Source organism: Hyperolius riggenbachi, chromosome 12 (genome assembly GCF_040937935.1).
Source record: "Hyperolius riggenbachi isolate aHypRig1 chromosome 12, aHypRig1.pri, whole genome shotgun sequence".
Taxonomy (NCBI): domain Eukaryota; kingdom Metazoa; phylum Chordata; class Amphibia; order Anura; family Hyperoliidae; genus Hyperolius; species Hyperolius riggenbachi.
The window spans coordinates 32794692-32822468 of record NC_090657.1 but is presented as its reverse complement, the minus strand read 5'-3'; the positions used below and the strand labels follow the sequence as shown (position 1 = coordinate 32822468).

At 43.5% G+C, this 27777-nt stretch overlaps 1 protein-coding gene across 1 annotated transcript; it reads left to right on the top strand.

The window, feature by feature from the left end:
• Positions 1–4472: 4472 nt before the first annotated feature.
• On the top strand, positions 4473–27030 carry LOC137541960 (keratin, type I cytoskeletal 47 kDa-like). The gene is made up of 8 exons (XM_068263524.1): positions 4473–4751; positions 9294–9376; positions 12031–12187; positions 14250–14411; positions 18901–19026; positions 19765–19982; positions 21436–21518; positions 26849–27030. Exons 1-8 carry the CDS (start codon positions 4497–4499, stop codon positions 26941–26943), a joined length of 1179 nt encoding a protein of 392 aa, XP_068119625.1. The 5' UTR covers positions 4473–4496; the 3' UTR covers positions 26944–27030.
• Positions 27031–27777: the final 747 nt, after the last annotated feature.

Sequence of the window (27777 nt, the reverse complement as noted above, 5' to 3'; positions counted from 1 at the left end):
TTTTGCTGACACGGGAATCAGCAGACACAGCAGAGGAGGCCACTGAGGACTGGCTGCCAGAACAGGCCTCAGTGTCGGCGGCAGGAGTTGCAGAGGGGGGAGGAGCAGTGCGTTTCCGCACTCCTGCTGGTGCTGCTGGAGGAGCAGGAGGGCGGGTGGCTGCTGTTGCTGCTGCTGCTGCTGAAGGCTGTGCAGTGATGGGTATGGTGCCACTGCCAGCACCAGATGACTTCAGCCTCTGGAACTCCTCATGCTGGTGGAAATGTTTAGCCGCAAGGTGGTTGATGAGCGAGCTGGTGCAGAACTTTAAGGGGTCTGCACCTCTGCTCAACTTCCGCTGACAGTGGTTGCAAGTGGCGTACTTGCTGTACACAGTGGGCATGGTGAAATATCGCCAGATTGGTGACTTAAACATCCCCCTACGGCATGGAAGCGCTGCTGCCTGTCTCCCTGTGGTGGTTGGGGGGGGGGGGCTTGGGTGCGGCTGGTGGTGGTACTGGCAGATGCTGCTGCTGCTGCTGCTGAGCCTGAGACACCAGCAGGCTGTGGGACCTGCCTACTGCTGCTGCCAATGCTTGCAATGATGCGCCTCCTTGCAAGGCCCACAAGAGCATCCTCCTCCTCCTCCTCAGAGCTGCTGAGGACGACATCCCCTGGAGGTCGTGGCACCCAGTCTCTGTCTGTCACCGGGTCATCATCATCCTCCCCCTCCTGAAACATGTCCTGCTGGGATGAGGACCCCCCAAACTCCTCTCCTGATGCATGGATGGGCTGCTTGACTGTCGCCACAGTCTTGCTGTCCAATCCCTCATCCCCCAAAGTGCCCATCAGCATCTCCTCCTCAAAATCGCCAACAACAGCAGACAATTGACTCATGATGCCTGGGGTCAAAAGACTGCTGAATGACAGGTCGCCAACTGACGGTGAACTGGCCTCCTCCCCAGGCCCTGCTGGGCGGCTGCTGCGAACAGGGGTGGTGGTGGTGGTGGTGGTGAGGGTGGAGGCCTCGGATGCAGAGCTGATGGCGGGCTGCTCATCCTCCGTCATGAGTTGCACCACAGTGTCTGCATCCTTTTCCTCAATGGGACGTTTCCGACCCGGCTGGAGGAAAATGGGAGCAGGTGCTACACGCTGCTGCTGCTGTGTCTCTGCAGCGTGAGTTGCAGATGCTCCTGCTGGGCGGCGCCCAAGGCGTCCACGGCCAGTGGCTATGGGAGGAATGTTAGCCGCTGACGCTGCTGCTGCTGCTGCGGAACTGTGCATGGTGGCGCGCCCGCGGCCGCAGCTTGCCACAATGCTGCTCCCTCTCCTCCTGATTCCCTTGCTGCCCTTGCCCTTGCCCGAACCGCGCTGGCTGCCACTTCCAGACATCTTCAATGTTTTGGGCGTATAGACAAAAGTTTTTTAAAAGGGCGGGTGAAAAGTGGGGTACTTTAATGGAGTGGGTTGGTTGGTGAGGTGACTGAGTGAGTGTCCCCTAGTACAGTAAGTAAGTAGTAACAGTCAGGAAGTACAACTAGCAGTTACAATAATCAGTAGTAATCACAAGTAAATTTAGTGTGTGTACACTCAGACAGTGAGTGCACGCACGCAGGAGCTAGTAGCCTATGAACACAGTGACTGAGTGTCCTAGACTCCTAGTACAGTAAGAGTAAGTAGTAACAGTAAGTACAACTAACTAATTACGATAATCAATCAGCGATCAGAAGGAAATGGAGTGTGGGTGTGTGTACACTCAGACAGTGAGTGCACGCACGCAGGAGCTAGTAGCCTATGAACACAGTGACTGAGTGTCCTAGACTCCTAGTACAGTAAGAGTAAGTAGTAACAGTAAGTAGAACTAACTAATTACAATAATCAATCAGCGATCAGAAGGAAATGGAGTGTGGGTGTGTGTACACTCAGACAGTGAGTGCACGCACGCAGGAGCTAGTAGCCTATGAACACAGTGACTGAGTGTCCTAGACTCCTAGTACAGTAAGAGTAAGTAGTAACAGTAAGTAGAACTAACTAATTACAATAATCAATCAGCGATCAGAAGGAAATAGAGTGTGGGTGGTGTGTGTACACTCAGACAGTGAGTGCACGCACGCAGGAGCTAGTAGCCTATGGACAGTGACTGAGTGTCCTAGACTCCTAGTACAGTAAGAGTAAGTAGTAACAGTAAGTAGAACTAACTAATTACAATAATCAATCAGCGATCAGAAGGAAATGGAGTGTGGGTGTGTGTACACTCAGACAGTGAGTGCACGCACGCAGGAGCTAGTAGCCTATGAACACAGTGACAGTGTCCTAGACTCCTAGTACAGTAAGAGTAAGTAGTAACAGTAAGTAGAACTAACTAATTACAATAATCAATCAGCGATCAGAAGGAAATAGAGTGTGGGTGGTGTGTGTACACTCAGACAGTGAGTGCAGTGCGCACACGCAGGAGCTAGTAGCCTATATGAACAGTGACAGTGAGTGTCCCTACGGGTACAGTAAGAGTAAGTAGTAAGTAAGTACAACTAACAATAATCTATCAGTAATCAGAAGGAAATAGAGTGTGTGTACACACAGACAGTGAGTGAGTGCACACACGCAGGAGCTAGCTAGTAGCCTATAAACAGTGACAGTCAGTGAGTGTCCTACTCCTAGTACAGTATAACTACAATACTATTAGTAAAGGACAGCAGAAATACTGGTATAGATGAGAGAAATAAACAGAGGACAGCTGCCCACAGAGGCAAGGCCCCCCTGAGGCCTAAACCTGTAAGCTTGCAGCAGCTGCCTGTCTCTAATGTAACACACAAGCTACTAACTAAAATACAATGTCTAACTAACTAACAACAATATAGGTGTGTATAGGAGGTGTATGTGAGCAAAAACGCTAGGTAAATGACCACAATAGAGCTCTTGCTAAGCCAAAGCACAAAGGAGCAACTCTCTCTCTGTACAAGTCTCAGGCAAGCACGGAGAAACGTAACATGGCGGCCGCTATTTATAGGGTAGGGGCTGGCCAGGGTCCCCCTCTGTGATTGGCTGCCGTCAGAGGGCCTGGGAGCCCTCTGATTGGCTCTAAGGACATCAATCTGGGCTATGACGCTATTCGAGCTCGGTACCGAGCTCGAATAGCGCCGGGTTGCTCGAATAGCTCGAATAGTGAATGGGCTATTCGAGTGTACTCGGATAGCCCATTCGAATAGCTCCAGCTATTCGGAGCTCGAATACCGAGCTCGAATAGCTGAAAAAGAGCTCGAATATTCGAGCTACTCGAATATTCGAGCTCTGCTGAGCACCACTGATGGGCATATGGTCTGAATATGGTCTGAATTGTAGTCATTGACCAGACAAGCCTGACGGGCCATCATGATCTTCACACTCATAACAAGTGTAGCCACAAAACACCTGATCAGAAGTATAGTCCAGTGTATTGGAAGAAAGGTGAGGCTAGTTATTGGTGGTGGCTGGATAGTGTAATGGTTAAGGGCTCTGCCTCTGACACAGGAGACCTGGGTTCGAATCTTGGCTCTGCCTGTTCAGTAAGCCAGCAGCTATTCAGTAGGAGACCTTAGGCAAGTCTCCCTAGCACTGCTACTGGCTATAAAGTGCGTCCTAGTGGCTGCAGCTCTGGTGCTTTGAGTTCGCCAGGAGAAAAGTGTGATATAAATGTTATTTGTCTTGTCTTATTGGGTCCCTCACAGCTCTGGGCCCTTCCTGGGATCACAGGTGCTGCTCCTCTCTAGTTACACCCCCTGCCTTTGAGGGTATCACACCAGATTCAGCCCTCTGGATGTATTTATTTGGCTAATCAGAGTGTCGGGAATGTATACAGCATTTGTTGAGGAGTAAATCTAGACATTTCTGGTCCAAAAGGCTCAGAGTATTTCCCGTAATTACTGCCTAACATCACGATATGTGATGCACACGCACATTGCTGAGCTTCCTGAATAATTGCTGTTATTCCTACAAACAAAAAAACAGATTTTTGCAAACAAGAAACAGGTGGCAGCCCAGGACAAAACTGTTTATGAATTACTGGCCAGTGACATTCACACTTCAGCTCGTGACAAACATCCTTGGCCGTCAGTCTGACTGTCTGTGGTCAGCTACACTTGTAATGCCTTAATTAGTGCATGCCAGACAAACGCTTTTTTGATTTATTGCCTATGTTGCCCGGAGGAGACAGGCCGTCATAAAATGTGCAGCATACAAGGAAGCTAAGAGCAAAGGAACAGATAAAAAAAAAACATTTAGCGTACAAAAAAAGAATGTTACCCTTCCCTATTGTTATACAATAAGCCCGAGGGATGCATAATTGTCATAAGTAATAACTTCTAATTTTGGCTTAAGCCCTGCAACCGGTGTTGGCTGGGCATACCGTTAAATTTCCACATTAAAACGCCCACTGCTGATTGTATATATAGTTGTTGCAGAGGATAGCCTGCATCTACTCCATCATCCGTCTCTTCTTCTCATTTGTCTGAGAGAGAGTTGACTTCTTCCGCCAATCCACCATGACCACCCGGCTTAGCTCTGCGACATCGTCCTATCAATCCTCAAGCTTCGGTGGAAATGAGAAGCAGACCATGCAAAACCTTAATGACCGTCTGGCCTCCTACCTCGAAAAAGTGAAAAACCTTGAGAGTGCCAACAGCGACCTGGAGTACAAAATCCATGAGTGGTATCAGAAGCGTGCAGAGAACATCGCTGGCGCAGGAGGCAAAGACTACAGCAAGTACTTTAACATCATAAATGACTTGAAGAACCAGGTAAGGTTCTGTTTTCAATTCTGATGGTGGGTGTGGGGGACACTGGAGAACACTAGAGGCCCAGCTAACCCTTTGCAGGAATCTTTCAGAAGTGTCTCCAGATGTATTTAAAGCAAACCTGGAGTAAAAATAAATGTATGATATAATGAATTGTAATACAGCTGAGAAATAGAACGTTATTAGCCAAGAAAAGCATCTCATATTGTTTTCTAGTACAGGAAGTGTTAAAAAAAAAGCTTCAGTTGTTATCTATGTAAAAGAGCCTCTCTGAGCTCTTCGACCCACTGGGTCAAATACAGTCCTATTTTCTGAAGCAATTAAACATCAAAGAAGCAGTGAGAGACAACTTGTGATAAGGTTTTACTGCAAGAAAGTTAAAGGGTCATTATTTCTGCATTGTTTTATAGCTTAAAAGACAGAGTGGGGTTTTAAACTGCAAATATGACAGAATGATGCATTGTTATAAAAACAAAAGCTATATAAGTTAAAATAAAAATGTGAGACCTTTTTTTGCTACTAACGTTCTATTCCTTATAAGTACTACACATACAGCCTGATTCACAAAGCGGTGATAACTCAGTTATCACGCCTAAAAGACTTTAGGCATGATAACCTTTGCACCGCTGAGTTAGCACCGCTTTGTGCTGATTATCGCGCGCAAAGTCCCGCGCGCAAAGTTTTGCTCGCACTAACGCGCACGCGCAAAGTCCCATAGGGCTTAATGGGCGCTGCGCGCGAAGCGCGGGGTGCTGCGCGCGCGCCTGCGCGATTGCGCTCGCGGAAAATTCGCGTGAGTTTCTTCTTATGCCTAAACTGAGTTTAGGCATGATAAAGGGCTTTTCACTGGCGTGCAAACACTTTGCACCGCTTTTTTTTTTTTACTTCAGGTTTACTTTAACCTCCTTAGCGGTAACCCCGTGTGTGACACGGGGTAAGCCGCCGGAGGGTGCCGCTCAGACCCTGCTGGGCCGATTTACTTAATTTTTTTTTGCTGGACGCAGCTAGCACTTTGCTAGCTGCGCCAGCACCCCGATCGCCGCCGCCGCGCGCCCGATCGCCGCTATCCGGTGCGGCGCGCGCCCCCCCCCCAGACCCCGAGCGCTGCCTGGCCAATCAGTGCCAGGCAGCGCCGAGGGGTGGATCGGGTCTCCCAATGACGTCCCGACGTCGCTGACGTCGCTGACGTCATCCCGCCCCGTCGCCATGGCGACGGGGGAAGCCCTCCAGGAAATCCCGTTCTTTGAACGGGATTTCCTGATTGGTGATCGCCGAAGGCGTTCGAAGCGGGCGGGGGGATGCCGCTGAGCAGCGGCTATCATGTAGCGAGCCCTTGGCTCGCTACATGATAAAAAAAAAAAAAAAATTTAAAAAAACTGCTGCGCTTCCCCCTGGCGGTATTTTTCATACCGCCAAGGGGGTTAAGAAAATGCTGTCATCACTGCATTTACATGACTTAAGGAGGAATTCCAGCCTAAACAAACATACTGTCATTAAGTTACATTAGTTATGGTAATTAAAACAGATAGGTAATATAATCTCTTACCCACACTGTTTTAAAAGAACAGGCAAATGTTTGATTTCATAAGGGCAGCCATCTTTTTGGTTGAAAGGAGGAGACAGGGAGCATGAGACACAGTTCCAACTGTCCTGAGCACCTCTCCCAGTTGCTAGGCAACATGAATAACAACATAGGAAATCCCATCATGCTCTGTACAGCATCAGGGAAAAAAAGCCCGGGCTTATTTTCTTTGATGGGTGGAGCTTAGCTAAAAATTCATCTAAAAATGATGCTTTGGTAAGAATAACAAAGTTCTGATGCTGTGAAACTGTTAAAGAAACAGCAAGCCTTTTCAGTTCTGCTGAGTAGATTTTTAGTCCGGAGGTTCACTTTAACTAACCTTACAGCAACTTCCCTACATCCATTGTGAAATGGGACATTAATTTGGGGTCAGGTCATTTAGGCACAGGCATCAGCAGGCGTCTAATAGACACTAATGTTAGTTTTCCCTAACTGGGCGCAGAGGCCATAAAGTAGTAGTACAATTGGCTACAATAATGGCAAACATAGACTACAGTTACACTAACCAATCGGCTATTAGAAGCCAATCGGCTAGTACTTTCAATGGACGGTTGGCTATTATTCGCTGAACAGCTAGCAGTGTTTCAGACTTTTGAACAGTCAGTCTTTGAGGTGATGTGTTGGAAGCAGGAGGAACAGGCATGAAAACAGAGTGACTTTGATGTGGATCAAACAGGGATGACTGGGATGGTCAAGGCATCTCATAAATGGAAGGACTTAGTGCCTACCAAAAGTGGTCCAAGTAAGGACAACCACTGAATCAGTGACAGGGCCATGAGTTATAAAGATTCACAGATGTGAATTGGGGAGAAGACTTGCCCATCTGGTCTCATCCCACAGAAAAAAAACACTTAAAGCGGATCTGAGATGAAAAACTAACTATAAAAAGCAACTTGTCTATATATCTTGTCTAAAGTTTATACAGCAAATATAGCTGCAAACAGCTTCAACAGTTTATGATTATTTATTCCTGTGATACAATGAGGGCAGCCATGTGCTGTTTGTTACATTATACAGAGGCAAGCTGATAGCATCTCCAGCCCTCAGTCTGTGAAATCTTGACTCACTTCCCCTCCTCCCCTCTACCTCTGAAGTCTCCGGCTAGTAACCTCTTCCTCCTCCTGCCCAGACTGAGCTCCCATAAGCCCTTGGTACATGAGTCTGAGAATGCCAAGGCACTCTGAAGCTGTGGGCGAGGCTTGTTTAGTTTAAAGGGAATTAGAGTATTAAAACAAAACAAAAAAAGTATTTGGCTTGAGGAATGCCCTATAAACTATATGAAAGGAACACAATTATGCAATGAGTAAAAGTTTATCTCGGATCCACTTTAAGGATAGTCTTAAGGCAAAGGGGTCAGAGTGCATGCAGCTTTTTTTTTTTAGAGCACTTGAGGGACCCACATAATAATAGACAGGAGGCTTCAATGTTTGATCAGTGTAAATTATTTCCTTTCAGACCATAATGGAATTAATTCTTATTAATGTATCTCAGTCTTCAAGGTCACCTTCAGCTGGTGATATTCAAGTGTCCTTTATGACTTTATGCTGTCATCAAGTCTTAATAAACTGATGCAAAAACAAGCATATGCTCTAAATTAGGCCATCCCCCCTTCGACCTAAGGCCAAGTTGCACTCCTTACTAGATAACCTAAACACACTGCCTGTATGTATACTGCATACTCCCCCCCAACCCCATTTCCCACTATTCAATTAGATTGTAGGCTCACAAGGGCAGGGCTCTCTCACTCACTTTTTTTGTCTTGGAATTCGTTTTTTCATTTTGTAGGCTGCTCTTTGTTATTCATTTTATTTATCATGATACATTTGCCATTGTAATTACCAATTCTGTATTTTGTACCAGTGTCCATATTTGATGCACATCATAGTCTGCATCATTTTGCACCCCTTGTTTGTTTTCTAACTTTGTACAGTGACATGGAATATGTTGGCACTTTATAAATCAATAACAATAACTATTTGATAAATACTTAAAGTGAACCTAAAGGCATAAAAAAAAATGAGATGAACTCACCTGGGGCTTCCCTCAGCCCCCTGCAGCCGATCGGTGCCCTCGCAGCTTCGCTCCGATGCCTCTGGACCCGCCGGCGACGACTTCCGGTTTCGCCATCACCGGCCGACAGGCATGGGAACGCGAGTGATTGTTCGCGTTCCCAGCCTGTATATCGCCCCCTATGCTGCTATTCCAGAGGCATCGGAGCGGAGCTGCGAGGGCACCGATCGGCTGCAGGGGGCTGAGGGAAGCCCCAGGTGAGTTCATCTCATTTTTTTTTTTTTTTACTTAAGGTTATCTTTAAATACTGTTTATCAGTATTGGAGAACAACACAGCCACATTGCCCAGAACTACTTATGATCTCATCAGGTCTCCGCGCAGCTACGGTTTGGGAGTGTCGGAAGTCTTCTAGAATGTTGTATAATTCCCCTACATTTAGCGATCACTAATTTCTGCACTGCTATTCAGTAAACACAATCAGAAAATGACAGGAAAAGCTTGTGGGGTGTTTCTCTGACTTGTTCCATTCAGATAGTTTTCATACAGGAATGAATGCCAGACTCCATAAGACAAGAGGCAGGCAATGGTTTAGAGCAATTACTGCAGGATCTAATTTCAGATAACTGGATTTATATCAGCCCACACTGATAGCTGTACGCTTGCACTTCTGTGACCGTACCACTTTAAGTGGTCATTAGGGATAATTTATGATCGCTAAGCTACAATAAACGTGATGGTGTTTTATTCACTATACTGAATTTCCATTATAAATTATAAATGGGAATATGTGTATGCACTGATGAAAAAACAACCTTTCCATCTCTACAGCTGCTGGCTGTCACTCAGCACTAAGACAGTTGCATTGTTATTTCTATTATAGATAGCATTTTTTATTTATACAGGATGGAAGGGAGTAGTCAGAGTCCTAATCGTGTTTTACTTCAAATTCCAGATCTTTGAAGCCACTTCTCAAAACTGCAGACTTATCCTGCAAATTGACAACGCCAGGCTGGCTTCTGATGACTTCAGAATCAAGTAAGCTAAAATGTATCTTGTGGCTAAAAGTAAAATTCTTCAGCAAGCAGTATTTATGTATGGAATGTAAAGTATGCATATGCTGGGCTGGTCTTAGCAGTCCAACAACAAAAAAGTATTACAGTCTGCTTACCAGTTACCACCTTGTTTCCTGTCTAAATTATCCACTAGTTAATCTTAAAGTGACATACCAAACACCAAGCCTGGATTTACATCACAGGAGCCTAAAGGCATAGATGTCCTTGCACCCTAGACTTCACCCTCCATGAGGCTACAAACCCCAAACTGCACTGCAAGTGTGCTGGCTGGCCCAGCTGTCACTACTCCCTTATTTCCCTTGCCCATCATAGGTAGCCACAGGTTTCTCTTAGCATTAGGTAGCCAGAGCTACCCTCAGTATTAAGTAACTAGAGGTGCCCCGGACTGTAGGGAGAGATAGTCAGTGGAATGCTGAGAGTTGGGTGAATAACCTCTCATTTATGATTTGCTCAGGACTCTGCATAGGGAAGGGAGTGAGCCGCCTTTCCTTTATCAGGCGCTCTAGGCACATGCCTACAGTGCCTTATGGAAAGTCCGGCCCTGCCAGACACTGATAAAGCTGGGAGAGGTGAGGGGATTCAGCAATGTAAATATGGGCAGAGTTAAGGTGGGTATACACATCAGACTATAGTCTTTGGAAAATGAAAGATCACAGACCAATTTTACCCCCTTCCATGTAGTATGAGAGCCATACCTACACAGTCTAGTCTATTGAGCTGAACTCCCCATCAAAGAAAACTCTTTGCAAGATGCTGGACACACAGATGCTGTACACATGCAACAGATCAGTATCTGCAAAAGATCAGTTCCTGCAAAAGATCAGTTCCTCCACAATGAAATCATAGTCTATGATATCTGCAGATCCTCATGCACACTTTGTTTAACAGACATTCATCTGCAGATCAGATCCACCAGGATGGATCTTCAGATCTGCAGATGAATGTTTGTTAAACTAGGTGTGTATGAGATCTGCAGATATCATAGACTATGAATGCAATTTGCAGGAACGGATCTTTAGCAGGAAGATTTTATCTGATGGGGAGTTCAGCTCAATAGACTAGACTGTGTAGTGTATGCTCTCATATACTTCTCATATACTTCATGGAAGGGGGTAAAACTGGTCTGTGATCTTTCATTTTCCAAAGACTTTTATCTGATGTGTGTACCCATTAAGACTTCTCATTCTCCTTCCTCTGTGCTATCCTTTTTACTCGATATGCAGTTCCATGCCTTTGAAAGTCATTTCCAGGCAACACAGAAGCACAGCATTCAGATACAAATAAGCCATGCAGTTTTCTTTGGATTCACTGTAAGAGTTTTATAGGGTGTTTGGATTTTTTGATATTTTTCAAAAAGTGAGCGTAGGTGCTACTGGGGAGAATTTCTCCAGCCACAGGTCTGCCAAAGATGTTGGGCAAGGCAGCAGAGCCAGATGCAAGGGGCATCCCTCAAGATCCAGCATCTGCCAATCAGTAGGACAGAAAGTGTTGCTTCTCTTCTAAATTAACAATGTTTCTCTATTGGGAGACCAAGTCTACCGTCTCAACGACTAATTTTAAGTCAGAGGTCTTGGTTTACAAGAATATGCTCGATTGTGTGTAGACACATGTACCAACAAAGAGGATCCTCTAAATGTGTATGTACCAGTAGCCTTATAAGATGCATAATGCTGCAAGCAGGTATAATATGCATTATCCTATTTAAAGTGTACCAGAGCTGTAACATTATAAAGATTTTCTACATACCTGGGGCTTCCTCCAGCCCCATCCGCTCCAACGCTCCCATGCCGCCATCCTCCGCTGCTCGCAGCTTCGGGAACCCGGGTCCCCGGTCTTCTGTCAGTCGGAGCCAGTCTGGCATAAGAGAAGTGCACCCTCTACGTATCTCTCCAGCAGCTGCTGGAGATATACGTAGAGTGCGCACTTCTCCTGCGTAGCTGGCCCCGACTGACGTCAGTGATCGGAGCGGATGGGGCAGGTATGGAGCGGAAGCCCCAGGTATGTATAAAATATTTTTAATGTTACAGCTCTAAGTCCCTTTAAAGGCTATTGATGCACTATCTTGCCCCAAACAGATGATGCACAGTACAGAACTATACATGCTACAGGGCTAAGTAGTAGGTACTGTATGTGTCTGGATCCAGAGGAGCCTCTTCACTTGCATAAGTAACTAGGCAAGGCACAGAACATTTAGATCAGTTTTTTATGCTGCTGGTGTTCATGATTCTACAATAAAGGCCCTTTTCCACAGGCAGCTGAACTGCGCAATCAGTGAGCAGTTACCAGGCAACAGCAAGCAGTTGTGAGAGTTCAACAGTCTTTTCACTGCCTTTCAACTGCTTGCAGAAAAGGGCCCTAAAGATTGAAATTTTATACCATAGTACGGTGAAGCTGAGTTTTTTGCTACATCTCCTTGGTTACTGGCATCTGCATTCTCCGCTCCAGAAAGTCAGGGCAGCACAGGTGGTAGTAGCGGATTTCCAAATGTTCTTTTATTTTACACTATCCAACAAAGATTGCTTTGCATATTTTCTGTTCGATTTTGAGTTTAGCTGGGCTTCAAATCATTTTGTCCAGTTGATTATAATTTATCCTGACCTCGTATTCGCTCTGCAGGTATGAGAATGAGCTGGCGCTTCGCCTGAACGTTGAGAATGACATCACTGGCCTCCGCAGAGCCCTGGATGATTTGGCTTTGTCCAGAGGAGACCTGGAGATCCAGTATGAAAGCCTCACTGAAGAGCTGGCCTTCCTCAAAAAGAGCCACGAGGAGGCAAGTTAATAAGTATCATATTTTTTTTTCTTTTAACTCAATGTTCCCTCCCTTTTCGATGTACTTTTCTGAGATTTCTCACAGCACATGTTTTCATGTATTGATCTTAAAATACCTTCTGATCTAAAGTGATACTTACCTATGTAGAGAGAAGGCTCTGGTTCTCTTAGAGCCTTTCCCCCATTACTGAGCTGCCCCTGGTGAAGTTCTGTGCCTTCTGGACTCCTTTTCAAGGCTAGATATATACTTTTAATGCCCCTAGGCCAAGTACTGTATATACTCGCATAAAAGCCGACCCATGTATAAGTCGAGGTACCCACTTTCCCTCAGAAACCAGGAAAAAGTGATTGACTCGAGTATAAGCCCCTACCCCAGTATAGCCCACTCCATAGTAGCCAGATGTGCCCCCAGTACAACACATTTTATCCAAATACATTAAAGTGAATGGACACAAGGAAACATTATCAGGAGAGTACAGATTTTCCCAAAAATGTGTATCTTGTGAAAATCCATTTCCCAGTTTAGACCTGGGGTGGCCACTAATGACTTCTTGCAACCTGAACTGTGCATTTTAATATTGAAGAACAGACTTTACTATTCCCATTTTTAAATAATTGCATTTATTTTCAATTTGCAAAAACAAATGTTAACAAGGTTTTAAGCTAGTGATGCATAAGATCAATTTTTTTTTTTTGGGGGGGGGACATCTAATCACTTTGAATCCTCCAAAAATGTGCAACAATAGATAAACATGCCCAGGACAATCAGCAGCTTCATAGTTACATAGTTATTTTGGTTGAAAAAAGACATACGTCCATCGAGTTCAACCCCTGCGAATAAGGTAATCAATCGAAGGCTTTGTTTCCTGAAAGCCCAAAACTAGGGCTAGAACCATTACAAAGGGTAGAGTGGAAAAATTACTATGACAGACACCTAAATATTGGCTGGATAGGGGGGGTGCTGGGCTCCAAATAGTCCAACGCACAGTACAGCCATGCTCATACATGAAGGGGAGTGCAGCCAAGAGAACATATCCAACAAGCTTTTTTGGATATGTTAAGAGGGACCCAGCGCATTAATGGTAGGCTCATGGATTGATTGGGAAATCTCTGGACCATCCAGAGCAGGGGTGTCAAACTGAAATACAAAGTGGGCCGAAGTTGAGCTCTGGGACCAAGTCGCAGGCTGACCTCGATGTCTAGTGTCCAGTCCACCTCTCACCCTTATAAAGTTCCCTGGTTTCTAATAGCCCCTCTCCATTCCCTATACAGTTCCCTGGTGTTTAGTGGTCTTCCCTCACCTATACAGTTTTGTGGTGTGTAGTGGCCCCCTTATTCCCCTATACAGTACCCTGGTGTCTAGTGGTCCCCTGCCATCTCCTATACAGTTCCCTCCCTGGTATCTAGTGCTGTCCCCCTCCCCATATGGCAATCTAGGGCTTACGCTTCTCTGGTTGTCAGGAGTGGGCCAAACATAATGCAAAGTGTCCCCACTACTACCTGAGGGCCAAATCTGATGGCTCTGAGGGCCAAATTTGGCCCATGGGCCGGAGTTTGACATGTATGATCCAGAGGCTTTCTTCTGCTTAGGTAAGTATCTAACTTTTTTCTTTTTGGCATGTTACAGGTTTGCTTTAGCCAACTAATCTGAAATAAACTTGGGGAGAGATTTCAGTTTGTCAAATCAGCTCTGTAAGCCGCCACTGCATTTTATTGCATAGCTGCTGTATTTATAGATTACAAACTATCTTGTGATCACATCTCAGCTGTCACTGCTTTTCCAATGTGTGGAAGCTCAGTACCAGCATGCTGCTTATGTTTACATTTCTTTGTGAGCTACAGTTCGTAAACAAAAGATAAGATACCACATCTTCCAGCCAGAAGCTGCCCACTTAAAAATAAAGTATTGTGTTAATGATTTGTATGCTGTTCTTCTAACTTTTTTTTTTTTGTGGTAATAGATTTTATGGTGTAAATAATCTTTTAAAGCAAAGAATAAATGCTGAGTTCCATGTTACTTTAAGAGGGAATAGTGCTTATAACTGTGTGTTATTGTTATTTAGGAAATGGAATTTGCAAAAAGAAGTGCTGGTGGCGAGGTCAGTGTAGAGATGGATGCGGCTCCAAGAGTGGATCTCACTGAGATTCTGAATAACATGAGACAGGATTATGAAGGTCTGGCGGAAAAGAATCGTCAGGAAGCAGAGGCATGGTTTGCTAAAATGGTAAGACTTTTTGCTAATGGAAATTAAAAACTAGACCACCCATATTGGCAATACAGGTCGACCCTCCCTAGTGATGAGCAGAAATTACGCCCATGCGTAACTACGCATCGTAATGCGAAATTAGGCATCGTAATCGTAATGCAAAGTTTAGGGGAATAGTGTAATTCATTTCGTAGTTAATTGTTCCTAATTGTAATTACGCATGAATTTATGCTTAATTTACACGCAACCTCGTGCTGACTTTGGCGGTGAATAGCAAAGCCCCTGTACATGCTATTGCTACCAAAATTGCTACATAGGTTAAAGCGGTTTAACCACTTCCCAACTAAGGGGTTTTACCCCTTGACCACCAGAGCAATTTTCACCTTTCAGTGCTCCTTCCATTCATTCGTCTATAACTTTATCATTACTTATCGCAATGAAATGAACTATATCTTGTTTTTTTCGCCACCAATTAGGCTTTCTTTAGGTGGGACATTATGCCAAGAATTATTTTATTCTAAATGTGTTTTCATGGGAAAATAGGAAACAATGTGGGAAAAAATTTATTATTTTTCAGTTTTCGGCCTTTATAGTTTTTAAATAATGCATGCTAATGTAATTAAAACCCATTAAATGTATTTGCCTATTTGTCCCGGTTATAAAACCATTTAATTTATGACCCTATCACAATGTTTGGCGCCAATATTTTAATTGGAAATAAAGGTGCATTTTTTTCAGTTTTGCGTCCATCCCTAATTACAAGCCCATAGTTTATAAAGTAACAGTGTTATACCCTCTTGACATAAATATTTAAAAAGTTCAGTCCCTAAGGTAACTATTTAAAAAAATGTACAATTAAAAAAATATATAATTTTTTTTTTAATTACAAAAAAAAAATTGGGGAGTGTGGGAGGTAAGGAGTTAATTTTTTGTGTAACACTAATTTATTTCTATGTAAAAAATTCTTTAGGGTGTAATTTACTATTTGGCCACAAGATGGCAACAGTAACTTTTTGTTTAATACAACCTGCAAGCGTCCTTCCGGACCCTTGCAGGAAGTACTAGGAGGCTGAGAGTTTTTCTTTTTTCACAATGATCGCGCTGCTCAGCGGAGCAGCAGCAGATCATTGTGGGGCTTAGATCAACGAACGGGAATGGATTTTCCCGTTCATTGATCTCCGGTCGAGCAGCGGGCGGCGTGTTTACTGGTGGGAGTGCGCGCTAGAGCGAGCGGGAGCGCGGGCAGCGGCGGGAGCGCGGAAAGTACGGATTTCTCTGTCCCTGGGGGTTAAAGGATGGAATAAGAGACGGAGAAATCCGTACGCATGGGGGTAAAGTGGTTAAAACTCTGACAAAATTTTCAACAAAAATGTGTTTTCCTACTTTTTATAGCCCATACAATTATCATATTTGCTTTTGTGCACAAGTATTATAATTCATTTAGAAATTATAACTGCCCAAAGTTTAGTTTATTTACTTTGAAAGCTGCTGGTGCATTTTATTCATAACTGTTGTAATTCTGTTCTAAATGCAGCCAGCAGTGATTTCTGACCTGTGTTTCACTCCAGGACTCATTAGCATAAGTTTCTGCACAGCCAGAGAATGTTTACTTAATTGTCTCAAGTAAATAATGTATACAGAAGATAAGCTTATCACCAGTTCGGATGTGGCTGCCCCTGCAGGAGAAAAAGTCAGTCCTGTGATGTAACCCTTTAAATGCTGTTTTACAAAAAAAAACAAAAAACATTGTGTTAGTATATTATATGCTATAAATAATCTTTTAGAGCAAAGAAGAAATACTGGGTTATATTCCACTTTAAGAAGAATAGTGGGTACAAGTTACAAAAATAACTGTTAAAAAAGACTTTGTAGTTTTTGAGAAAATGGATTTTAAAATCGCATGCATTTTTAAAATATTTTTGTAACTTGTAACCACTATTCTTCTTAAAATAATTAGTTTTTCTATTAATCGCCAAAATCTGCACAAAATGACGTGTAAATTCATGCGTAATTACGAATAAGTATACAAAGTCAATTGAATTACGAATATGTAATTACGTATATATGTGTAATTCCGAAAATGTATGCATATTTTCATAGTCGACCCTTGAGGATGGCAAAAGTCGAAACCGGTCGGTCCAGACTGACTAGAGAGTGGGCATCTCAAGGTTTTTATCATTTGCATGATTAACACTTTTAGCTTTTTTTCTGAATTGGTCCCGGTTGTGCAGGACCCATGATGTAAGTGAGTGTTTTTACTTTTATTTTGTGTTATAATAAAGGTTTGTGGAGTATTTACCTGCATACTCATGAGTGCTTTTATCCCTGGTCACCTAGTTTTTGTGATCACTGGAGGCTGCAGGTTTCTGGCTGCAGGTTTCTGCTTACCATTTCTATGTAATATAAGGTAAATGCCTGAAGTATCCATTCAGTATATTCACTCAGTTTACCCTTATACTACATAGATTTGGTAAGATTGGATGAAAGAGATTGGATCATTAGTGGCCACCATAAAGCTGATTGTACATCCCACAGGCAAATTTGTCTGCTACCCTCTTTACTCTGACGGAACCTACCAGAAATCTTTTGCCTCAGCATCAAAATTCCATCAATTTTTATTTGAAATTGATTTATTAGTTGGTAAGGGCAGAAACTCTGCATTAATTGAGGGTGAAGCAGTAGTGATAGTCGATCGTTGGGCCATCGATTTTCAATAGATTTTCTGTGGAAAAGTACGGGAAATCGAAGAGAGATTGATCCTTTTGCCATATAGGGTGCCAATCTATTAGTGTGGAGCTGGCATACGGCTATTTTCACAGTGGGCACAATGGATTTACGCCACACATTAACCGCAAGTTGCATCATATACAGTAAAGCATACAATGAAAAAAGTATGCTTCGCTGTAACTGCTGACACGCACGCTTTTCAATAACACACTGCACGCAGTCGCAGTCTATTATACCTCAACGCACCCGCCGCACTGTGAACATCGCATAGGTGGTGTGTTGCACGGCGACAAGCCATGTTACAAAGCGGCCATTATGCTGCAATGCACCACTGTGAATGTTTCCTTATAGTTGAGGGAGCCCCTGAATGAGTCACTGAGACGAAACGCATCGAGCGGAGCTTAGGAGCGCGCTGACGTCACCGGGATACTATCGGCAGGATCGTGGAGACGCACTACCCTGTGTACCGCGGCCAGGGAGAGGAGAGGTCTGTCACCCACTGCCTTTTATTCTTTTTAATAAAGCCTGGATTTTACTTGGATATACCGCCTGGACAGCAGAGTCATATTATATGCAAGGTGCAAGTTGTGAGTTGGTGAGTGAATTCACGAGGGGGGCCGACCCATTGTATTCCCCAGGTGGTGGCACATCCCCCAGGAGTGCAGCACGAGGTGTCAGAATCTGTTAAAATAGCAGTACTGGGCACTATGTGCGCATCTTTGTTCTCTTTATAGGGAGATCTTCATGCTGCATGCATTAAGCAAGATTTGATGCGCAACTGGTCTTTGGGTTTGAATTGTATTGAGTGAGGTACTCTCGTTTAGTTGCGATCCCCTATATTTTAGTACTATAATCTGTGGAGCGCAGTCTAATTCAGGCTATTGGTAAAACTTTTTGAGATAGGAAAGAGGGACTTTAAGACACACCCCTAATTACACCCCACCACAACCCTAACCAAGGATACCAGAAAGAACTAAGGAGCAAAAGACAATTGTCTTAAAATTCAGACCACACTGGTCCTCTTGATCATTATTAGTTCTCCTTCATTTTAACATTTGAAGAAAATCTGTAAGAAAAAAAAAAAACCTTCTGGTGGATACTTACCTTGGGAGGGGGAAGCCTCTGTTTCCTAATGAGGCTTCCCTAGTCCTCCTCCATCTCGGCATTTCAGCATCGGAAAGCCTCGAACACTGGGAATGTAAATATTTACCTACTGCAATACAGAGCAGGCGCAGTAGCTTATTTCGTATGCTTGCGTATGTGCAGTTGAGTGGACCCAATCGGTATCAGCTACTTCCGCCTGAGCCCGATCGGAAACCTGCTACTGTGCCTGCGCTGGAGCCGGGATAGGTAAATATTGCAGACGCTACTGTGCCTGCGCGTACTTTCAGGGTAGTTTCGGGGCTCCCAAGGCTGGATAGCCAAGATGGAGGAGGACGGGAAAGGCATCATTAGGCTTCCACCTTCTGAGGTAAGTATGCCCCAGATTTATTTTTTCTTACAGTATTATCTTTAAAAAGAAGAAATATATCAATTTAAATTATAAAAATAAAGTTTAGAGGCGATTAAACACATTTTTCAATACATTTACACAGATCACTGTACACATGAGCCCTGAAAGATGGACAAATGGTAAAGAAAGAGGGACAGAGGAATTTTGGCCCCAAAGAGAAACAAAAGGGACTGTTGGGAGTGATGTCTGTAGACTTTGAAATACTTGCAGCATATAACATCTTGTTTCTTTTAGTCACATGGTAATATATCTTCTTCACCCTTTCAGAGCAAAGAGCTGGCCAAGGAGATCTCCACTGGCAAGCAGCAAGTACAGACTAGCAAGTCGGAAATCAGTGACCTTAGACGTACCTTCCAAGCACTGGAGATTGAGCTGCAGTCTCAGCTGGCATTGGTAGGTAAGACAACCTACATGGAATGTAATAAAGATGTATTTCTGGAGGGATTGACTCTTACTCACCCCTCCCTCTCAGCAGAGCCTGCAGTGTCAGAGAAGTGTTTGTTTACATTCCTCACTTGATCCAATTAAATTCAAGATAACATTATCTACAGTTCTGATGCGTACATCTTTGCTGGCAGGGAACTTCTAATTCCTGTGTGTAACCCTTTGAATGCTGTTCTAGTAAAAAAATGCTGGTTGTATTAATATCCTGTAAATAATCTATTAGAGCAAAGAAGAAATGCTGGGTTTCATTCCTCTTAATGCTTCTTTTAAGAGAGCTTAGTATACAATCAAAAGGAGAAATGGAAAGGTGGGTATTTGAAGATTGTTAGAAGAGGGGGGAAGATGAGCAGTAGAGTTTGATGAGATTGTTTTTTTAGGGCATTTCAAAATGTTTTTAAGGTAGGTGCAAATCTAATAGGACAAGGGAGGGAATTCCAAAGATTGGGAGCAGTCCTAGAGAAATTTTGGAAATATGCATGGGAAGAGGTTATTAGTGAAGACGTTATGAAAACAGCCTTTTGTAGGAGTGGAGATAGTGGTCAAGGATATATATGTATACAGGTTAAAAATACGAGTGAGACGGGATGAGTGGAGCGATTTCAATGTAAAGCACAGTAGACTGAATTAGATTCTGAACTGTAAAATATTTACATACACAAGCCATGATGTCTTCCTTCTCCGCATCAGAAAAAATCCCTTGAAGTCCAATTGGTGGAGGTAGAAAACCGCTATGGAGCACGAATCCAACAGCTCCAGGTTTCCATCAGTGGAGTGGAGGAACAGCTCCATCAGATCAGATCAGACATAGAACGCCAGAGTTATGAGTACAGAGAGCTGCTTGATATCAAGACCAGACTGGAGATGGAAATTGAAACGTATCGCCGCCTGTTGGAGGGAGAATTCGAGTAAGTACAAAGATCAAATACAAGTCAAACTGAAGTAGATTGGGCCCTCAGATAACCTTCGATCACCAGGATCTAATAACTTAATCCCACCCATAGTCCACCACAAAACCTTTAAAGCCACAGCTGCTGACCCTACCCTTTGGTACTCCCTGCCATACCCAAGAAAGCTCCAACCCTGGCTTTCCTTTCAAGTAAATGTGTCTAAGTGTTGGCCTTCCATTTAAAGAGAAACCGTGACCAAGAATTGAACTTTATCCCAATCAGTAGCTGATACCCCCTTTCCCATGAGAAATCTATTCCTTTTCTCAAACAGATCATCAGGAGGCTCTGTATGGCTGATATTGTGGTGAAACCCCTCCCACAGGAAACTGAGAGGACCATTTTCCTGGCAGTTTCCTGTCTGTGAACCTCGTTGCATTGTGGGAAATAGCTGTTTACAGCTGTTTACAACTGCCAAAAAAGCAAGCAGCAGCTACTTCTAGTGACATCACCTGCCAGCAGTAAAAATGTCACCATATGATAAATGTCAGAATGTAAATCAGGGAGAGGAAAGATTTTACAATGGGCAAACACCTACTAAATCATTTATACATAATCATTGTAAAAAATGAAGCACTTTTTTATTACATTATTTTCACTGGAGTTCCTCTTTAAAGTGAACCTAAAGTCAAAGGAAAAAAATGAGATTTACTCACCTGGGGCTTCCCTCAGCCCCCTGCAGCCGATCGGTGCCCTCGCAGCCCCGCTCTGACGCTCCAGGATCCGCCGGCGAACACTTCCGGTTTGGCCGTCACCGGCCGACAGGCATGGGAACACGAGTGATTCTTCGCGTTCCCAGCCTGTATATCGCCCCCTATGCTGCTATTGCGGCCAATGAGGTGTATTCAGAGATGGAGTACGATGTAACGGGACCCAAGGCAAGGTAGTAGATGTGGGGCTTGATTCACAAAGCGGTGCTAACTGTTAGCACGCCTGTGAAAAACCCCTTAGCATGTCTAAATGAGCTTTTCGCACGTAAAACTTTACGTGCGCACTGCACAGAGTGCAGGGCGCTCCGCGCGAAGTGCCCATTAAAGCCTATGGGACTTTGCGCGCGTAAAACTTTGTGCGCGGTACTTAGCGCGCGATCTGATTCAGAAATCCAGTGCTAACCTACTTAGCACCCTGGTTAGCGCGTCTAAAGACTTTAGACGTGCTAAGTAGGTTAGCACTGCTTTGTGAATCAAGCCCTTGGGGTTCTCTTGGTAAGCTGAAGTGAAGAAAGGTCAGAGAAGGTGGCAAGTGAGCCCCTTGCCACCAAATAGGCCCCAAGCACCAGCCTAGGGTGCCTGGTGGATAATCCTGCTCTAGGTGTATTCACTGAGATGATGTTATAGTGTGGCATTATATTCTCAGAAATATTATCAGAAAACTGTATTCATACAGAACTGCTCTAACGCAATCTTATTTTCAGGAAATCTGCACCCCCCGTAAAGCCGGCCCCCATTGCAGCAAAGCCAGTGGAGGTGGAAGTGGAAAAACCTGAAGAGAAAAAAGGTAAGTTTTGCTAATGTATGAGCGCTATAATTTGTCTCTCTTCATATGTCATGCATTCTGTTCAGGATGTTCAACAGCCATAATCCTCCCTTGGCTCTTTACAGTTATGCTTATGATGATAGGTGACATATTGCTAGCCCCAAATCACTGCAACAGATAACTAATGATAGTAATTTACTGCCATTCCTTGCTGAACTCGCTGGTATGTTGTTTCTGGAAGGAGTCATTAAATAGTAGAGGTAGGAAGACTTGTAGGGTCTTACACTTCTTGTGCTTCTACAATCTGCTTTTCTCAACATCTTGTAATTGTTAAAAGGGGCACGAAAAATTGTAAAATATGTGCAAACATAGGCAAATAGGAAGTACATTTTTTCCAGAGTAAAATGAGCCATAAATGACTTTTCTCCAATGTTGCTGTCACTTACAGTAGGTAGTAGAAATCTGACAGAAGTGACAGGTTGTGGACTAGTCCATCTCTTCATAGGAGATTCTCAGCAAGGCTTTTATTCTTTATAAAGATATTACCTAAAAAGGATTTAAACAATGATGCTGGCCAGCTTCCCTGCTCACTACACAGTTTTTTGGCAGTTGGACGGAGCAACTTTCATTCACTAAGTGCTTTTGAAAATAAATAAATCCCTGAGAATCCCCCCATGAAGAGATGGACTAGTCCAAAACTTGTCGTTTCTGTCAGATTTCAACTACCTACTGTAAGTGACAGCAACATAGGAGAAAAGTAATTCATGACTCATTTTATTCTGGAAAAAAATGTACTTCTTATTTGTTTATGTTTGCACATATTTTAAAGTTAAATGTTTTTCACCCCAGTGCCCCTTTAAAGGGACCCCGAGGAGTAAAAATAAACAAAATTGGTACTTACCTGGGGCTCTCTCCAGCCCACCGTAGGTTGGGAGTTTCCCCGGCTTCCCCCGGGCTCTTCTCCCGCTCCCTCTGCTGCATACTTTACCGGCAACATCCGGGCCTGGTGTCGGGCTCCCACTTCCATATTGGTGATGCTCGTCGTCATCATGGGGGCTGGGGTGACAGTACCGCGCATGCGCGGTTCAATTGCGCATGCGCAGTACTGTCACACCAGCTGCCCTGATGACGCGCAGTGGCCAGCGTGATGACAACGAGCGTCACCGATAAGGAAGTGGGAGTCTGACACCCGGCCCGGGTGTCGCCGGTGCAGTATGCGGCGGAGGGATCGGGAGAGGAGCCAGAAGAACGCTGGGGGACTTCCCGACCTACAGTGGGCTGGAGAAAGCCCCAGGTAAGTACCAATTTTGTTTATTTTTACTGCTCGGAGTCCCTTTAACTCAGAACCTCTCCTCTGTTCTAAAAGATAAGCTACAGCATGTTATTTGCATGTGCCATTGCACGGTATGTTTTCCATTTACACAGCAGAATATTTAGTCTAGAATTAATATGAGTAACATTATGTAGTAGACTAGCTTGCCTTGGCCTATAATGAATAACCCAACTCTTGTTAAAGTGTTATATAACAGAAGTTAACAGTAGCCTTTCTTAAAGCAGACCTGAAGATAAGCAACAACGTAATAACCTTCAAAGAAAAACATTTCTTTGCTATAGCTGATACAAATCCCACAGCAAATCTGCAGTGTGTCCACTTTCATGGAAGCAGACAAAGGTTTAACATCATGTGTTCACAAACTAGCTGAGGCTGCTGAGGCTTGCCGAGACTGCTGTGCTGATACAGCTGAGAGATCAAATTACAAGTGTGATTAATTGCAACTGAGGGGGAATTAGAGAAGCTCTTCACTCTAAACACAAACAGGGTGTATTTGTGTTTTCCTTGCGTCCCGTGCAGGAGTTCAGGTCCACTTTAATGTACAAGCTCTCCAGTGCTAAAATGTTATGTGCTTGGCAACTTTTCATTAAGGCATAGCTCCCAACTGTCCCTCTTTTGGAGGGATAGTCCCTCCTTGGGAGCCCTGTCCCTCTGTCCCTCTTTCCTCCTCATTTGTCCCTCATTCAGGACTGTGCCCCTCTTTCTGTTTAAATATATATATTTCTCTACTAAAAAAATGTGTTTGATTCTAAACTGTATTCCCATGCTTTAAATTGATATATTACTCATTTTAAAATGTTAATATGAAGGAAAATGAACCAGGATAGAAAGGACTGTTGTAGTTTGAATTATAAAACAACATACTGTATTTTTCTTCTAAAATCTTTATGGTATGCGTGACTAGGGGTGTGATGGGGCGTGGTCAGGGTGTGGCAGGGGCGTGGCTTAAGTGTCCTCTTTCTCATCTCAAAAAGTTGGGCATTATGTGATGGACATTTTTATATGAAAAATAGGTCAGCCACAAAGCCCCTTAAAATTTTACGGGAAAGTGATTTAATTTAATCACAGATGTAGGACCTTCTCAGAAGCCTGAAAACATGCAGAAGAGATTGTAGAGTCTCCATTCATGATGTAAACAAATAAACACACTGCAGACAGTATAACTGAAGAACAGAGAGAAGCAGGAGCAGAAAAGCACCAGGGTAGATAGATAAATAATAGTGAAGGCTGGAGTCAGGTCTTTAGACTGTTGTCGCTCAAAGTTTCCCTGGGGCATAAAGTGAAAGTGGTAACAGTGGTGTCCACAACCAAGAATTTTGTGAATGGACCAAAGTCAGGTAGGAGTAACATCATCAGAAACTGAACATTATAGGTCGTAAGAAAACACAAGAACCTTCAACTGGGGCATTATGCTTGGAATTAAAAACAAAGAATTTGAGGTGAAGAATTTTCTCAGATCTGTGGTTGCTGGAAGATAGTAACCAGGGCTGGATTTACCATAAGACATGGTAGGCACGTGCCTACAGGCGCACAACGATGGAAAGGTGGCTCCCTCCCCAAGTGCCTCCATCCCTATGCAGAGTGTAAATGAGAGGATACTCACCCAGCTCTCGGCATTCTGAGATCTCTCTTCAGTCGGGGGCACCACTAGTTACTTAATACTGAGGGTACCTCTGGCTACCTAATACTAAGGGCAACTGTAGGTACCTATGACTAGCAAAGGAAGTAAGGGGGAAGTGACAGCTGAGAAAGCCAGCACACTCGGGGTACAGTTTGGTGGTGGGTTTTTAGGTTTATGAAAGGGGAAGTCCAGGGTGCCAGGACATCTGTGCCTATAGGCTTCATTGAAGTAAATCCGGGCCTGAACGTAATCATCGAAAAAGAAGAGAATGATAAGAGGAGAATAGAAAGTTTAGAGGAAGAATAGGAGAGTCAGAGGAAGAACAGGAAGATTTGTGGAAGAAAAAGTGGAACTGTAGTAGAAGAATAGGAAGGTCAGTGAAAGAGATAACGGAGAGAAAGAAGCCACTCCTCATTTCTTTATTTATTATATTGGTTTTAATACATTTTACCACCTTTGGGTGCCTGTTTATCCCTTTTATCTTTCCACTTCAAATGAAGTATGGTAACCCTACCGGCACACTTGAGTGCCCCGTATAGGGTCCCTCCCCCTTTTTTTTCAAGAGTGTGAGCACACATAGCAAGATCCAGATCCCTGAGTGCAGACGGTTGTACTCCAGTATCCACCTGCTTTATTGGTTGTTTGCCCCTATTGCAACCTTATTTTTCGAGTACCCAATGCTTGATCTGCTCACTTTTTACTGCCCTAACATACTACACTACATCATCTGAGCTCCCTTTGTCTTTTTCGTTTTTTGTTTCTACTGCATCACACGTACCAAGTGGAATAAGAGGAAGTTTATGGTAAGACATGGAACTGTCGAGGAAGTTTAGTTGGAGGAGAGGAAGGTTAGAGGAGGAAGAGTAAGGTTATGGTAAGTAACACGTGAAACTGTAGAGTTAGGTTAGTGGAAGAAAAAGGAGGTTATGGGAAGAAGAGGAACTGTAGAGTTAGGTTAGTGGAAGAAAAAGGAGGTTATGTAAGAAGTGGAACTGTAGAGTTAGGTTAGTGAACGGAGAAGAAGCTTAGGGGAAGAAAATGAAGGTTATGGTAAGAAGTGGAATTGTAGAGGAAGATTAGTAGAAGAAGAGAAGGTTAAGGGAAGAAGTAGGTTATAGGAAGAAGTGAAAGGGTAGTGGAACAAGAGAAGGACGTGAGGAACAATTCATGAATAGGGATGGTCGGAAAATTCCGCGAAATTATTAATTCCGTGATTCCGGACGGAATTAGCTAATTCCTATTCCGGTGGTCGGATCGGAATTCCTATACCTCTTAAACGGAATTCCGCGGAAATTTTATAATTCCGACGGAATTTTCTGGAATGACACCCAAAAGATCCTCCTCCTCCTCCTCACCATCATCATCCATCCATCCATCCATCTCCTCCTCCTCCTCCCATCCATCCATCCATCCTCTTATATCATCAAGTAGGGAATTGCAGATTTTCAAAACAGCTTATATACCATAGCTGGGATTTGAACCCAGGACGCAGTGGGTAGTAGGTAACTGTCTTACCCTCTAGACCATGAACCACACTACATGCTAAAGCTGGCCTAGCATAAACCATACTACCATTATGATCAATTCAATAGAAAAAGTAGCATGAATAAGGATTTGTACTTTTTGAAAAGCATGCTTATATTCCATAGCTGGGATTTGAACCCAGGACGCAGTGGGTAGTAGGTATCTGTCTTACCCTCTAGACCATGAACCACACTACATGCTAAAGCTGGCCTAGCATAAACCATACTACCATTATGATCAATTCAATAGAAAAAGTAGCATGATTAAGGATTTGTACTTTTTGAAAGAGAGAGAGAGAGAGAGAAATTTTAAAATTTTTCTGACGGAATTCCGTATACGTCGGAATTCCGCAGAACAGCTCCGGAATACCGTCGGAATGAAACGGTAGCGGAATTTCAGTATGACGGTATGCGGAATTGTCCCGGAAATGGAAATGGGCTCTTCCGACCATGCCTGAAAAAAAGAGGAAGGCTTAAGGGGAAGAGAGACTAAACTAAACAAAAAAACTAGGGAAGAAGTACATTCAGTGGAGTAGTAATGCTGAAAATGAAATAGAAAGGATGGAATAGTCGTGAGTACTGTAGTAGTTACAGAACTACTTCCAGATGCACAGCAAACTTGACTGGTGTGAGAACAAGCAGACCAACCATCCCCGAAAACATTTACTACCTAGTGGTTCCCAATTCAATACACTGGCCACGCAGAGTTAATACCTGCATATTATTTTGGAAAGATCATAACCATAAAATGTCCATACCAAAAGTTCCCATACTATGCCAACAGCACAAACTGTGGTAAAGGGGGTAGGTTGTGACATATGCATAGTCTTCTATCACTGTATGACACTGATTTTCTCATTTATTATTTTTTAAGTAAAAAGAGTTGTGAAGACCATTGTGGAAGATCTGGTTGATGGCAAGGTTGTATCTTCCTATACTGCCAATGAGGTTGAAGAGAATGTGAAATAAGACAAAATGGCCCTGGCAGTTTGTGAGCTCGTGCAGGAGGAAGAAAATGCATTAAAGCCAACATGTTTTACAGAATATGAAATGAATAAGGATGACACTTCTTTTGATTAAAAATAAAGTATTTTCCAAGTGTTACTTTGCTGGTAAAGTTGTTGTTTTTCACGTTTGACTTCTAGTGGATGACGCAATATAGTACTGAATACGAGGTGGAAAAACCTGTTCTGCTGGCCATACAATTAATGGACAGAAAGGTGTCACTATGTCACTACAAATGATCATGTAACATGATTCCACCTATAGCAGCTGAAATGACACATAATCATGTGGTGGATTTGTAATGTTCTGTCTGGGATCACATTCTCATGTATCATTCTTACTTTCTGTTTCAGCATGCGTAGAAAGCATAGGTGACATGCGATTGCATCACTGAACAGCCACTTGTTAGAATTTAAGTATGATGTGCTTGAATTCGTAGGCCTCAGTTACTTTAACTGAGTTTAGTTAAAAGAATTGATTTGCAGAGAGTCTCCCTTTAAGGAGCATTTCTAGAAGCACTGTGGATACTGTCTGGTATCTCACACAAGGTCAGCCTAAGGCCAGAGTGCTTATCTGTCCACGATGTGCAGACATCCAGGCAGCCTTTACTATAAACATCTAGTGTTTTCATATTTCCTAAAGGTAAACAATAGCCAGGGAACATTTTCCCTCATTTCTGGGTAAGAAGAGGAAACGCCATATTTGGCTTGTCCCATCGGAGCAGGCGCGGATAGGGTCATCCATTACATGCTATTATCAGCTAATTGCATCCCTGCTGGATGATGTCACATTTAACTC